We start from the raw sequence: 15,444 nt of genomic DNA, 5'->3' as shown, positions 1-15,444 counted from the left end.
CAGTATTAAAAAGCAATGAGCTTTCCTCTTAGTCACTGCCAAAGTTAGACTCAAATATCTTAATGGTATTTCCTTTGAGCCACTTTGCTGTTTTCTTTTTAGGGAAATAAAACCATCACTCAACTCTGTTCTCTTGCCTTCACACCAGTGCTGAGTTCCCAAATTACCAGAAAAGTTTCCTAAAACCCCACTCCTGCCCCCATAATATCATCCCTTTGCTTCCCTCATCAGTCAACAGATAACAGATAATTTGTTGAATGTCACGTTCTTTGTATTGTCCTCAAACTCTCCAACCTCGTCTTGCTCCGCTGTCCTCTTCTTACCAAGCCCCAAGCATATTGGCCTTCTTTCTGTTCCTTGAACACCTCAAGGTCCTTCCTACCTCAGGGCCTCTGAACTAACAATTTTCACTGCCTACAATCTTCACACGGTTGGGTGACCAGAGCATTGTACAACTCCAGGGAGCACAAATTGCACTGAATAATATGAACGGTGCCCCTAGAGTTGCAAGACATGACAGCCCTGGCTGCCACTTTGTCACTGAAGTCTCAGTTCAAATGTGTCTTCAAGGAAAAGCCGTCACTGATTACCTGCTAAACGCAACCTCTCCACCCACCTCAACCCCTACTTCTCCCTGGGTATCTGCAGCACATCCTCCCTGCTTTATTTTCAACACGGCACCTGCGCTATCTAAAACTGTACTTATTTTTACATGTTCTTCCTATTAAAATGTAAAATCCATGAAAACAGAAATCTTGCCTGTCTTGCTCCCATGACAGCCCCAGCATTTAAAAGGTAATGTGCACTAAACACACTTCAGGAAATCAATTAAGGGATTACCATATACCAAGCACCGTGCTAGGTGCTGGGGGTTCTCCCCCACCCCGATAAAGCAAGCTTCCGACCTTTTTAACAAAATCACACACCTCCTCCCAGAGAAAGGCTCTGACTCCTATGAAAATGCCCATGGAGTATCAACCCTATTACAAGTACATGGATCCAAACTGAAGAAATCCCCGAGTGAGCTAAACGCTCAGACTTGGTGCTGGACCAGAAGAATTCTTTGCCTCTGCTGTGAGAATGCTTTCCCAGCAGCCAGAGAAATCCCAAAGCAAGGTTTTTTTTAGTTTTTCATTTATTCATTCCTTCAACAAACATTTGTTGATGCACCGGGGAAACAATGCATAAAGCTGGTATACATCCTTTCCCTAAGGGAGCTTACATTCTAGTGGGAAGGAGGGCAGACAGACAACAAACAAGCCAACTAAGTAAAATAAGGTAAATGGTCATAAGTGCTTTAAAGAAAAATTAAGCAGGTGATACTGCTTCATGGAGGGGGGTTCAGGGTTCCCATTCTAAATAAGGAGATCGGGTAAGGTCTCACTAAAAGGTGATATTTGAGGAAAGACCTAAGGAGGTGAGGGAGTAAGGCATGAAGCTATCTGAGAATAGAGCTTTCTAGACATGGGGAGAGCAGGTGCAAAGGCCCTGAGGCAGGAGACTGCCTGGCACTTGGGAGGAACAGCAGCAGACTAGAGTGGGTGGAGCACAGTGAGGAAGGAGAGCAGCAGGGGATGAGGTGGATAAAAGAATCTTGGCAGCAATGGCCTTTGGCTATTACTAAAGTGAGACTGGAGGCCACTGGATGGCAGAGGAGGGACATGGTGTGGACGCTGCCCCCAGCCACAGAGCTGGCATAGAACTAAGGGATCCACATTAGCAATGCTCCTGTAAAGCTCGAACCCCAAAGGCTCCCTGCTCATCTACTGCCTTCCTTCTGGGCCTTTTCTCTGTGCAAAACCCCTGGCTACGGGAATGAAAAATTGCCAGACTGGCTCCAGGAGGGCGGGAATCCAGCACGTCTGCAATCCGATATATTGAAAAAGCTAGAACGGGAAGAAGAAGGGGTTAGGGCAAGCCATGGTGTTGTCTGTCAGATTTCACTGTTTTGGCCTCTAACCAATCAAGCTCTTCAGAAGCATTTAGGAGTCAGATCCATCACAGGCAGAAAGTGCAGCCAGCCAGCTTGATCCCCTGGGACCGGCAGCCTGGGCCAGGCCCCATTCTCTAGTAGTTACCCCTCCCCACAGGCATGGCTCCTGAGCTCCTAACCTCATGCTGAAAGGCCTGAGATCAGAGTAAGGGAAACTGCTGGTCAGAGGCAAGGCTCCAAGCACGTCCAGGCATCACATGGAGGTCAGCACTTGAGAAACAAAAACATCTTGACTGGCCTCATTATGGCAAAGCTGGTTCTATGACGGGGACTCAAGAGGCCTGAGTGACACGGGAGGGAGTAGGAAGGTAAAGGACCTCTGAAGGCCACCAGCTTACACTAACCTGCTAGTTAAGGGCCTGGAGTCCAGTGAACCACATCCCTCTGAGCAGCTGCTATGAACCCATGTTCTCACTTACAAATGAGGAAACGGCCCAACCCCAAACATAGGCCTGGCCTCATTTCTGAGCCTCAGGACTCCTGCTCGCAAAGAGCCCCACACTAGGCCTCAAGGGACAGACCGCAGAAAAGGAGGCAGGGAGGTTCCACGTGACACCTAAGGTTCTGAGGCGGTAACCAGCCCACCTCTCTGCACTGTTTCCCTGCTCAAGGACACTTCAGCCAAAAGACTGGAGGCCCCATGAAGACCAGACCAGACCAGGAGTATGCTTTTCATTACTACGTACCTCATACCCAGAACTACCCCAATAACAACTAACCCTGTAATGAGTGAACGGCTGACCCTCCAAATGAAGAAGACAGGCCAGTGATTAACGCTGGATGGGAACCAAGTGTACCCACCCATCACCTGGTAGACCCAGTGCCAGGAAAGGACAGCAGGCCATCCTTTCTCCTAGATCCACTGATCAGATCCTGCTGCAAACAGACAGTATTATTATATTATTGATTCCTATGTATGGCAGAAAGCCTCAAAAGTCCTAAATGGTAGCTCATTTATTTCAGGCAATTACCTGAGAAGGATCTTACCTGTCTCTTGGCAATTGTGCTTATACTTGTGAACCTTCCGTATAACTTGGGTACCAGGAACCTGGGGCACTCTGTAAGCCCAGTCTCAGTCTTCTGTATCCACACACCCAAGAAAGGGAGAGACAAGGAGGCTTGCGGTATTAATTTCCAGGTGACAGTGATCACCAAATCTAATCACTGATCAAGTTTCTAAGGGGCAAACAACAAGAGGAACAGCACACACTCTCAGGACTACCACCACCATGCACGGTGATTTGCATTAAAAGGATGGAGGTATTAACTGAGAGGTGGGTGGCCAGCACAGTTGGTACGTATACTACCTCAACCGCTCTTCACTTCCGTGAGAAGTCAAGCAGCAAGAGAAACGGATGTAGTTAATGCAACATGACAATGGGTAGGAGCCATCATCCCAAGCAAAAGTGCTGTTTTCAGAATTTGGAAATCCTAGCAGCCGTGGGCCAGATGAACTTAGAAAATAGCATGAGCCAAGTACTAGGGAAGCCTTGGAAGATGTTAGTCTCAAACTGAGAAACTCACGTAAGACAGAAGCCCTGCATACACTGGGCACAGCATCGCTCACAATGAACTGTTTACAGAAATCATCATAAGGACAGACGTAGGATCGCAAACAAAAGGTGATAGGATTATGGATGATTTTTTTTCTTCCTTCTCTAATTTCCAACATTTTTGTCTTTGTAAATGAAAAAACACAAATTTATAACTAAAAAGTGACAACAATAATGGATGGAACAGGAAAAGTATAGGCCAGCAAAGTTTTGGACTTTAAAGAGTCTTCTTGATGCTGGTTCAGCTAAAACAGAGTTTGAGGTCTGGCTGGGGCCTTAAGGAGCCTGATGTACTCATTTCTCATCTAAGACAAGATTAAGCTTGCCAGGGTCTGCTGTTGGACAAGCTTGCACACCAGTCTTTGCAGTGTCTGTACTGGAGGGCATATCAATCTTGAACCTTGGGATTGAAGTTGTAGGCTACCAGCCTACCCAGTACCAGCTACAGACTTTATGAAAGACACCACCACTAGGGAAAAGAAGGTACAGAACACACGGGCCAACCCCAGTTAAAACCCACCGAGATGGAGGGATTCAGATGTGGACTCAGTACCTACTCAGGGGAACTAACTCACTTAATGGCTTGAGAAGTGACCAAAAGGAAAATATGCCAGAAAACACTGTCTGAACCCATGATGTAAGAAAAAGGGGTTTTGTGTTCGGGGGGGGGGTAGAATGGGGAGGGGGAGGAGGCGAAGAACAAAAACAAAGATATATCACTGGAGAAGACATACAGATGTCAGATAAGCATATGAAAAGATGCTCAACATCATGTGTCACTGGGGAATTGCAAATTGATATAACAATGAGATATCACTCCACCCGTTAGAATGGCTAAAATCCAAAAAACTGACAATACCAAATGCTGGTGAGGACACAGAATAAGAGAAATTCTTATTCATTGCTGATGGGAATGCAAAATGGGGCAGCCACTTTGGAAGACAGTTTGGTAGTTTCTTACAAAGCTAAACATAGTCTTACCATGTGATCCAGCAATTTTACCCAAATGAGTTGAAAACTTATGTCCACAGAAAACCCACATATGAATGTTTATGGCAGCTTTATTCAAGATCGCCAAAAACTGGAAGCAATCAAGATATCCTTCAATAAGTGAATGGATAAACTATGGTATATACACACAATGGAATACTGTTCAGTGATAAAAGGAATAAGCTATCAAGCCACAAAAAGACATAGAGGAACCTTAAATGCATATTGCTTAGTGAAAGAAGTCAACCTGAAAAGGCTATATACTGTATGATTCCAACTACATGACATTTCAGAAAAGGCAAAACTAAAGAGACAGTAAAACAATCAGTGGTTGCCAGGGGTCTGGGAGGAGGGAAGAAAGAATAAAAAGCACAGGGCATTTTTAGGGCAGTGAAACTATTCTGTATGAAACTCTAATGGTGGATACAGGACATGTATTTGTCAAAACACACAGAACTATGTAACAAAAAGAGTGAACCACAGGGCTTCCCTGGTGGCGCAGTGGTTGAGAGTCCGCCTGCCGATGCAGGGGACACGGGTTCATGCCCCGGTCTGGGAAGATCCCACATGCTGCAGAGCGGCTGGGCCCGTGAGCCATGGCCGCTGATCCTGCGCGTCCGGAGCCCATGCTCAGCAACGGGAGAGGCCACAACAGTGAGAGGCCCGCATACCGCAAAAAAAAAAAAAAAGAGTGAACCATAATGTAAACTAGAAGGCAATAGCTAGTAATAATGTACCATACTGGATCATCAATTGTAACTAATATACCACTAATGCAAGGGAATTAGTAACAAGGGAAACTATAAGCAGAGGAGAGAAAGGGTATATGAGAACTCTTTGGGCTGTCTGTTCAATTTTCTATAAACTTAAAACTGCTCTAAAATATAAAGCCTATTAGTTTTAAAAAACCATTACAGTAAGTCCCCTACATACGAACCTTCAAGTTGTGAACTTTCTAAGATGCGAACGTGTGTTTGCATGTCTGATCACGTAAGTTAGTTCACGTGTCTGGTGTTATCTGTAAAAGTTTGGTACCTAGGCTAACTTTGTTGGACTTAAAAACAAATTGGACTTATGAATGTGCTCTTGGAGTGGAACTCGTTCATATGTAGGGGACCTACTATACAGGAATTAAAATGCTTTAAAAAATGATGTGGGGCTTCCCTGGTGGCGCAGTGGTTGAGAGTCCGCCTGCCAATGCAGGGGATATGGGTTCATGCCCCGGTCCGGGAGGATCCCACATGCCGTGGAGTGGCTGGGCCCGTGAGCCATGGCCGCTGAGCCTGCGCGTCTGGAGGCTGTGCTCCGCAACAGGAGAGACCACAACAGTGAGAGGTCCGCGTACCGCAAAAAAAAAAAAAATGATGCGACAGTCTGCATCGATATAAGGACAGAGGAAAAATATATCCTCTGCTGGTTATATCACTCTGCAGGATGACAAGACAACTTTATTTCAGAATAAAAATCCTTCCCATGTTGGCCCTACAGACAGCTCAGCTAGAAGGTATGGGTACTCCCAGCTTTGAAGTGTTCCTCATTTCTATACCTCCTCCCCAGAGAGAATGATCAGATAGTCCACACATTCTGGGCAACATATGCTCTGGGTTGTGGGAATGCTGGGGCACATCCTTGACCACATAGGAAGCATGACCATGTGAACTTAACATCCAAGCCAGAAGCATCACCTTTGTATTCTTAAGAGCAGATTTTCCTGGCAACTCACTAAAAATGACCACAGTAAGGCTGCAGAAGCCTTGACTTGAATTTGACACAGGATCCTATCACCTACCCTCTTGCCAATTCCCGACAGAACTCTTTCTTCTCTACAAAGTTGCTTCAACACCCAGCTCAACATTTCCCCTACAAAGCTCTTCCTGCTTAACTATTCACACTCCATTAATCCAAGATACCTTTGAACTGAGGCGCACGATAGTAATAGAGGTCCAAGGGGGGACCTTCCTCCACACGCCCACACAGGTAGAGAAAGGGAAGGGTGAGGACTGTTGGAGCCAGACTGCCCAGGTTGATAGCCCAGCTCCAGCATTCCCTGGCTGGGTGATTATTTCCTTAACATCTCTGTGCCTCAGTTTCCTTGTAAAATAAGATTAATAATATCTACCCCATGGAGCTGTTGTAAGGATGAAATGAATTTATATAAAACACTTAGAATAGTGCCTTGCACACAGTAAGAGCTACAAGTAGTCTGCAATTATTATTACATGTTTTAATGAAGCACTGAGGACCACAGGGTGAGGGGAGACAGCCACAAAGTCACAGAAGTCAGGCAAAGCCTTAAGTTGCTTCCAGCCCCAATCCTCACTGTCGTCTTCTTTCCCAGGGACTCTGCCATCTCATATCAAGCAGATCTTGGGTTTTTTCAAGGACAGAAGCTCGGTATGACTTCTCATTGTCCCCCACCCAAACACATCACCTTCTCCAGTGTTCTGCCTGTACTGGGATATATTATCTCTGCTGGTGGGGTGTGCCGCGCAGCCTGGTGCTCTGTGGAGAGCTCGGCAGCAGGTCAGCGAGCTTCGAAAGTATGTGCAGGGGTGAGGAGACCACTCCCGTGGGGCTCAGGTCAGAGAGGACAAGACCTCTCCACACACTTCTTAGGACCAGACATCAGAACGGAGCTACTGAAACAGGAAACGTAGTTGACTGGGAGACCTCAAAGGCAGGACAGAGGAATGAATTTAGGAGCCAAAGGCCAAAGTCCTGAGTCAGGACCTCTGAGTCAGAATGCTGGGCAAAGGAGATGCTGGCAAACCCAGACCCAGAACACGGCAGGTGTGAGGACGAGCATGCCTGGGAAAAGCTGTGGCGTGGAAGATGGGAGTCTAAAAGGGTGGGCTGGCAGGCAAGAATCCTGGGGCTGAGAGATCTGATCACATCAAACCCATAAAGGCTTCCAAGTTTCTGCCTCTCTCTGCAGGAAGAGGAAGAACTCTCCCAGTGCTGACAGCCTGGCAGTCACTCCTGAATAACCAGGCCTCTCCGACTTTTAAGTCAGTTTGACTGGGCCAGCTCAAGGAATCTCCTCCCAACTGCCCCCTTAATGCTGAAGGACTCCTTGAATCGGAGAATTTAGCATCTCTACTCCATGGAGGAAGAGAGAATCCATGCTGCAAATGAAATGCTTTACAAAGGATGAGGCCACACACCCACACAGATCTGCTAGGAACCCCACAATGCCTCAGGTCTTCCTGTGGTTACAAAAGAAAAGGAATTCTCAACATTTCAAAATTCAGAGATTGGGGGCCTGAAATCCAGCCCAGAGTGGTGGTTTCAGCCTCAGGGAGAGCTCTATCCCCACTGCTGGCCCTTATTCCCACCCCAGGCCAAGACCAAGGGTGCCCCACTCTTTCTAGGTAGGCCAGGCCACGTGTCCTTAGCAGAGAGCACCACCAATTCACACAATCATCCTGAAACCAAACCCTCTGAGATGAAAGACAGAGGGAGGGACCAAAGCTTCAGGGAGGCCTGCCTTCCAGTGAACCTACAAAGCTCTTCCTCGGCCTGCTGTGCCCAGCTAGGGGGAGGGCTGGGACCTGCCATCTGTGGGTGGCTTAGAGAGGAATTCCACTTGTCAGGCTCCAGAGAGCTTTGGAAAGAAAGCAAAGGCCAACCAGAGGAGAGACCACACTCCTGGGCAGGTATGTTATGGCAAAGGCAAAATCTCCACTGGAAACCCCAGGGAATGAAATGGCATGTTAAAAGGTTCCTGCCAACCAAGCTTTGAGGAAGGCAAATTAGCATTTCCCAACTGCAGGGGACCAAGGCCACACAAAACAACAAGTGGAAAAGTTAATCTGTATCCAGTGTTTTAATAAATAACTCATTTAGTGCAGAGCCCAGATGGGAGAAACCCAAAGGGAAAAAGAGATTATCCACCAGCCCAGCAGAGGCAGCCACGGGGAGCCAGTCAGCAGCAGTTCCAGGCCCCAAGGGAGCAAGAACTACTCTACACTCCGTGGACATACCTGCCAAGAGGCCAGCGTTTGTGGGGCAGAGCCCAGATTGACCATGGAGGTAGAGCTGAGGTGTGGGCTCTACCCTGTGGAGCTGCCAGCCTGCAGGCCAACACCACACAAAGGCTGTCTTTGGAACCAGCCTGGCGCATACAGCGGATGACCTGCGCAGTGGAATCCCACCAGGGAAGTCTGCCTGAGACCACAAACACACTCTGCAACTAGCCAGCCTCCTGTGCCTTGGTTAGGCCCCCTGTAGTCTGGGTCTAGCCAGGGCTGCTGGCAGGACCGGGGACAGCCAGAAATCCTCACGGAGAGTGGTGCTGAAGCCCCCCTCTTCCACAGCTCTGCAAATCCGCACATTCCAGCCCACAGCTGCCTGGCCACAAAGGGAAGGGCCAGAGCTGCAGTCTTCCGACAAGCACTTGGCAGCTGAAGCTCAGCTGTCTCACACCTCCCAAGCTGGGGGGAAGAGCACCAGGACAGTCTCTCATGCTGAAGTCAGTTGGCGGTGGCCTTAGGGTTCCTAGAAAAGCACGCTGATCTCCCGTGTGGCTGCCCCGAACTGCAACTTGCTCCATCTCTCCAACTTTAGAAACAGCCTCTTAAGAACCTTTAATCCAAACAAGTGCTCTCTTGCCCTATTTCCTTTAGTGACTGTGAATAGGGAAAGAACTTGGATGGAACTGGCCAAACCAGGGCTCATCCAGTCAGCTTACTCTTCTCCCCTCTCCGGGCTACCAGGGTGGGGCTGCTCCCCTTCTGCTCGCTGAAGCAAGCCTGCCAGGAGCAAGAAGAAACGCAGGGGACCCCTAGGCTTCTGCCTGTCCCTGTCCTCAACAAGCTGTGAGGATAAAGAAAGATCTTAATGGGAAGAAGTACACAGTAGGCATTTAATAAATGCTGTTGACTGATTAAAATGGAAAGGCAATACAGAACAGTAGCTAAGAATATAGGCTTTGGGGTTGCTAGAACTGACTGTCAATTTACCACCTGTGCAGTAAGTTCTCTAAGCCTAAATTTCTATATCTATGAGCAAGAGGTAATAAGAATTCCTTATGTCATAGAATTACTATGAGGATAATATAAAGTGATAATTTTATATAAAGAACTTAGCACTCAGGACAGGAATAAAGACACAGATGTAGAGAATGGACTTGAGGACACAGGGAGGGGGAAGGGTAAGGTGGGATGAAGTGAGAGAGTGGTATGGACATATACACACTACCAAATGTAAAATAGATAGCTAGTGGGAAGCAGCCGCATAGCACAGGGAGATCAGCTCGGTGGTTTGTGACCACCTAGAGGAATGGGATAGGGAGGGTGGGAAGGAGACACAAGAGGGAGGAAAAATGGGGATATATGTATATGTATAGCTGATTCACTTTGTTATACAGCAGAAACTAACACAACATTGTAAAGCAATTATACTCCAACAAAGACATTAAAAAAAAAAAAGAACTTAGCACTAACCTGCAATATAGTAAAAACTAAAAAGAGGGCTTCCCTGGTGGCGCAGTGGTTGAGAGTCCGCCTGCCGATGCAGGGGACACGGGTTCGTGCCCTGGTCCAGGAAGATCCCACATGCTGCGGAGCGGCTGGGCCCGTGAGCCATGGCCGCTGAGCCTGCGCCTCCGGAGCCTGTGCTCCGCAACGGGAGAGGCCACAGCAGTGAGAGGCCCACGTACCGCAAAAAAAAAAACTAAAAAGAAACTAAAAAGAAAAAGTTTGCTTAAATTATTACCTTAAAGACGAACAATGCCCTGTACATTGAAAGAAAGCATAGAACATTTTATTTTTTACACTTTTTAAAAATTGAAGTATAGTTGACTTACATTGTTGTGTTAGTTTCTGGTATACAGCAAAGTGATTCAGTTTTATATATATATGTTCTTTTTTCATATTCTTTTCCACTATGGTTTATTACAGGATATTGAATATAGTTCCCTGTGCTATACAGTAGGACCTTGTTGTTTATCTAGCATAGAACATTTTAGATGTTAGGAGACCCTGCTGCTCTCATTACCTTGCTGTATGGCCTTTGGCAGGCTACTGTACTTTCTAAACTGCACAATTTAAGGGAGATGGACTAGATCAGTGTTTCCCATTTGTCTGCGACAAGAAATAATACTGAATCATACTTTAAAAAAAATTCCCTTCTCAACTGTCTTTCAATTTTTTAAATCATAGCTAGGGCCAGGTTCTATTTGGTGTTAGCATGTCTTTTTTAATACCTCGCTCGTACTTACTAATCTCTTGAACAAAGAGAAAGCTGGCCTCAGGCTCAGAATCTTCTGTGAGAGGCCACTGTATTAAGCTAGAATTTAATAATATTGCTTTGTTATCAGTGTTTACTTCCATAACTACCTTTAAATTACAGCAAGTGATATTGGTTTCCATATATGGTAGTGATTTAACTTTTTTTTTTTTGCGGTACGCGGGCCTCTCACTGTTGTGGCCTCTCCTGTTGCGGAGCACAAGCTCCAGACGCGCAGGCTCAGCGGCCATGGCTCACGGGCCCAGCCGCTCTGCAGCATGTGGGATCTTCCCGGACCAGGGCACGAACCCGTGTCCCCTGCATCAGCAGGCGGACTCTCAACCACTGTGCCACCAGGGAAGCCCTGATTTAACTTTAAAAAATATATTTATATCAGGGGAGGTTAATTTAAAGAAAACATAAAGTAGATAATATACTACAGGTGGCAAAGGTTATGAAGGCAGCACTAAAAATTTTGGAAATACCGGGCTAGAAGATTTTGAAATCTCCTCTCCTTTCCAAAAGTGAATGTTTGTGCCCTAGAGGTGTCAGACTGCAGATCTCACCCCAGCCCCTTCCTACAAGGTTCCTCTCAAACTTCACTTCCTCCCTGGAGCTTCTTCCAAACCAGCAGCCTGACTGTAAGTCACTCACTCCACTGTGCTCCCAGAACATGTTCTACATCATGGATTGCAGCATTTATTTACCCAGTACTGTAACTATCTCTTTACATTTATCCTCCCTCTACAACATGTGCTCCTTAAGACAGGAATTTTGTCTTGGCATCTTATCCCCAAGACATCTATTATGGTGCTCTGTGTCCGGTACAAAATAGGACTTCAGCACTTGATAAATGCTGAATAAATGAACCAAGGCTTCTGCCCTTTTTTTTCACTGAATGAGAAGTCAAAGGCAGTGTAAGAAGAATGTTGCCAGAGAGTCATTTGCCATAATTCCAATTCAACACCTCTTAGCACTTAAGCTGGGTGATAGAACACTCATCTTTCTGACCTCAGTTTCAAGCCCTAAATTATATGAGAATCAATGAATCAGTTTTAAAGAGGGCTCACCACATGAAATGTTTGGAAAAGCAAACTTTTCTTCAAGAAACTTACCACGATCGAGAAGAGACCAGTCACACCAGCACAAGGCCAATTACAAAGGTACTTTTGACTTCTGCAACATAGACCAGAACTGGGTAAATATCCAAGAACATTCCTTCCACATCCTTCTAGTGGCAGGTTTTAATACCAGAAAATACGAGGCTCGAGTGTGAGACCTCACCTCAAATGGAGGTCTCACTATTGTCATGAATGACATCTGAATATCAAAGTGTTTTATCACATAAAAATGACACACATATATGAGGGTACTGCTAAACAAAGAAAGGCCCTTTTTCAAATTCAGAGGTTGCCCTTTCTGAAATATGGGACTTCCTCAATTATGTTCTTCATGTCATTTGGGCCTTAGACTCATACCTCATAAGCAGGTAGACTGTAAGAATCTTTAGGCCACATAGAAAACAGTATTCTTTTAACTGGAATAAATCTGTCAACAAAAAGGTACAGGCTAGCTGCACTAAATATCCTCTGCAGGTTCTTATTAAAAATATAAATTAAAGTCCAGCATAGTCCCTCTACTCCCTGCATCTGTTTGCTATTCTATCTCCATTATTAATAATGCAATGCAGGGTCTTGATTCACGCAAGATTAATTCCTTGTTCCCAAAGCCTTAGGCTGACATTGCAATGGATATGTTTGGAAGGCTATAAAGGCAGGCCCAGGAATTGCTCCTGACACGTGATCAGTGAGGCGATGGGGCCTGGGCCTCCAAGATTAACAAGAGAAAAGAGGAAGTTGGGTTGGGCCTGTGATCAGAGCTGTGGTATAGCCTAGTGGTTAAGAGCTCAGACTCTGAACAGCTCAATTCAATCCTAGCTCTTTTACAGCCTACAGGCGAGACTTTAGACAATTCATTTAACCCCTCAAGGGACTCAGTTTCCCCACATATAAAACAGAGATAACAAAAGAACCTGATAAAATTGTAAAGCATTTGACAGGATGATGAAAGATAGTAAGAAAGAAAACAAAGACAAAAAAAAAAAAAAGACTATTATCATCTTCTTCCTCATCATAGCATCATCATCTCCAGAATCAACCTCTTAATGCTGAGGCAAGGTAGGAAGAGCCCTGCTACTCTTTCAATCTACACACGCTAAGCAGCCACCACCAGGATACCAAAAAGATGGTATAAGAGGTAAAAAAAGATAGTATGCAAAACAAAAAACAGAAAAGGACATAATAGAAAGAGAAATCATGGACTTCCCTGGTGGCGCAGTGGTTAAGAATCCGCCTGCCAATGGAGGGGACATTCCTGGTCCCGGAAGATCCCACATGCCGCGGAGCAACTAAGCCCGTGTGCCACAACTACTGAGCCTGCGCTCTAGAGCCTGCAAGCCACAACTACTGAGCCTGCGTGCCACAACTACTGAAGCCCACGTGCCTAGAGCCCGTGCTCCTCAACAAGAGAAGCCATCACAATGAGAAGCCTGCACACCACAACGAAGAGTAGCCCCTGCTCGCCGCAACTAGAGAAAGCCCACGTCCAGCAATGAAAACCCAACACAGCCTTAATTAATTAATTAATTAATTAATTTTAAAAAAAGAGTATGGACTCTGGAGCCAGACTGCCTGTGTTAGAATCCTGGCTCCACCACTTCCAATCTGTGTGACCTTAAGCAAATTATAGAATCTCTTTGCGTCTCACTTTCCTCAACTGTAAAATGGGGCAAATATTAGTACCTACCAGTATTTTAGGGTTGTGGTGAAAATAAAATTAGTTAATACATATATATATAAAGTGATTAGAAGAGTACCTGTCTCATAACCAATGCTTAACTGTTAGCTTTTATTATTACTGTTGCTATTTTTTCAACTGACAATGTTTAACTTAATATTAGAATGTGTTTAAATTCAGTGATTATAGAGGGAAGTAGGGGAGGCAGGTAGGAATTATAAGTATTACAGGGCAGCAAATGGAAGAAAGACTAGGATAAAAAATGTACTGCAGGGACTTCCCTGGTGGTGCGGTGGTTAAGAATCCACCTACCAACGCAGGGGACACGGGTTCAAGCCCTGGTCCGGGGAGATCCCATATGCAGTGGAGCAACTAAGCCTATGCGCCACAACTACTGAGCCCGTGAGCCACAACTACTGAAGCCCGTGCGCCTAGAGCCCAGGCTCCGCAACAAGAGAAGCCACTGCAATGAGAAGCTCCCGCACCACAACGAAGAGTAGCCCCTGCTTGCTGCAACTAGAGAAAGCCCACGCGCAGCAACGAAGACCCAACGCAGCCAGAAATAAATAAATGTACTGCAGCTGATCTGAGCACAGATAACTGCAGGTTAAAAGGAAGTAGGTAAGATCGACAGAGGGATAAAGATGGATATAGTCATGATAAAGCAAGTAGAATAAAATGTTAATGGTAGAATCTAGGTAGTGGTACATGAGTGTTCACTGTAAAATTCTTTCAACGTTGTTTCTTGTTTAAAATTTTTCATAATAAGCTAGAGGGGAAAAAAGGAAGTAGACCTAGAGGAATCAACCCAACATCTGGGTCATAGCTGTGCTGCCTGTCATTTGAGCTCAAACATCAGAAAAAGCTTGGAAAAACCTAATGGTTTTGGAACTCTTGCTCACCAACACTTTCCTGCACCAGATGAGCAGAGCTCAGGTGATGACCTGGACCACCTTGGCACAAGGAGGTACAGGCAGAAGGCAGAAACCCAGATGTTTCATGTGAGAAATGCCAATCTCAAGGGACAATGACATTATCATCCCTGCTCAGGAAAACCTCAGAAATAAGGCTCAAGGCTAAGGAACAGGGAGATGGAAGGGCAAGTGTACACACTCACTCATGGACTCTGTTGTCGCCATAGAGATCACTCAGGCCAAAGCTGATGTAGTGCCAGTGCTCAGGGATGTTGGCCGAAGGGCTCCCCACATTCCTGTACATGCTAACATAGTCCAAGGGGTCTGGGCCACCCAACCTGCAAAAGACAAAACACAGGAGTGTCAGTGTGAGCCTGAAATCAGAGAATGTGAAGTTGAGGGGCTCTACCTTACAAACCTAAAGACCCCATCCTAGAGGAACCTGGGGTAAAAGATAACTAAAGGGAGGCCACACCTCTCCAGGATAAGACCAAAGGATGGGCATCTGGAGGCAGCCCAATTCCATAAGCACAAGAGACTCCCTTCTCCTATCTCCAACAGGTAGAACCTCCTTCAGAAATAAAACAGACTTATTAATATGTATAAAATGGATAACTAATAAGAACCTGCTGTATAAAAAAGTAAATAAAATAAAATTCAAAAAAAAAAGAAATAAAAAAGACTGATTGGTTGACCCTTTGGCTTCCTCCTGTTTCAAATTACCAACCCCAAGTGGGATTGGCAGGGATTATCTCTCTTCCATGGTGCCTATAAACACACCAAGCTTCAAGGCAAGAAGCGCATCAGTCAATCAATTGGCCTCTGTTGAAAGACCATCCTGATCATCCCCAATGGGCATTGTTACTGGAAGCAGAGGCTCAGCTCCACTCCTGCCTCTTAGACAGCTAATTCCTGAAAGACTATATTGTGCCCTATGTTAATTACAGTTTGTTCTAAACAGACCCAATGC

General features: G+C 45.7%; 1 protein-coding gene across 4 annotated transcripts in view; it reads right to left on the bottom strand.

Annotated features, from left to right (window-relative positions):
* The window catches only part of SUFU (SUFU negative regulator of hedgehog signaling), a 108,952-nt gene that overhangs the window by 89,500 nt on the left and 4,008 nt on the right, over window positions 1–15,444 (bottom strand). For all 4 annotated transcript variants that reach the window (XR_009536224.1, XM_060127103.1, XM_060127104.1 and 1 more), the window contains exon 2: window positions 14,678–14,812. Coding sequence is in view for 3 of the 4 variants with exons in the window: in XM_060127103.1 (XP_059983086.1) it covers window positions 14,678–14,812 (135 nt within the window). In the remaining variant the exon portion in view is untranslated. The remainder of the gene's footprint in view (window positions 1–14,677; window positions 14,813–15,444) is intronic.

This window comes from Lagenorhynchus albirostris, chromosome 16, assembly GCF_949774975.1.
Source record: "Lagenorhynchus albirostris chromosome 16, mLagAlb1.1, whole genome shotgun sequence".
Lineage (NCBI taxonomy): Eukaryota > Metazoa > Chordata > Mammalia > Artiodactyla > Delphinidae > Lagenorhynchus > Lagenorhynchus albirostris.
The sequence above is the reverse complement of the archived record's forward strand: the minus strand, read 5'-3'. Positions and strand labels throughout refer to the sequence as shown.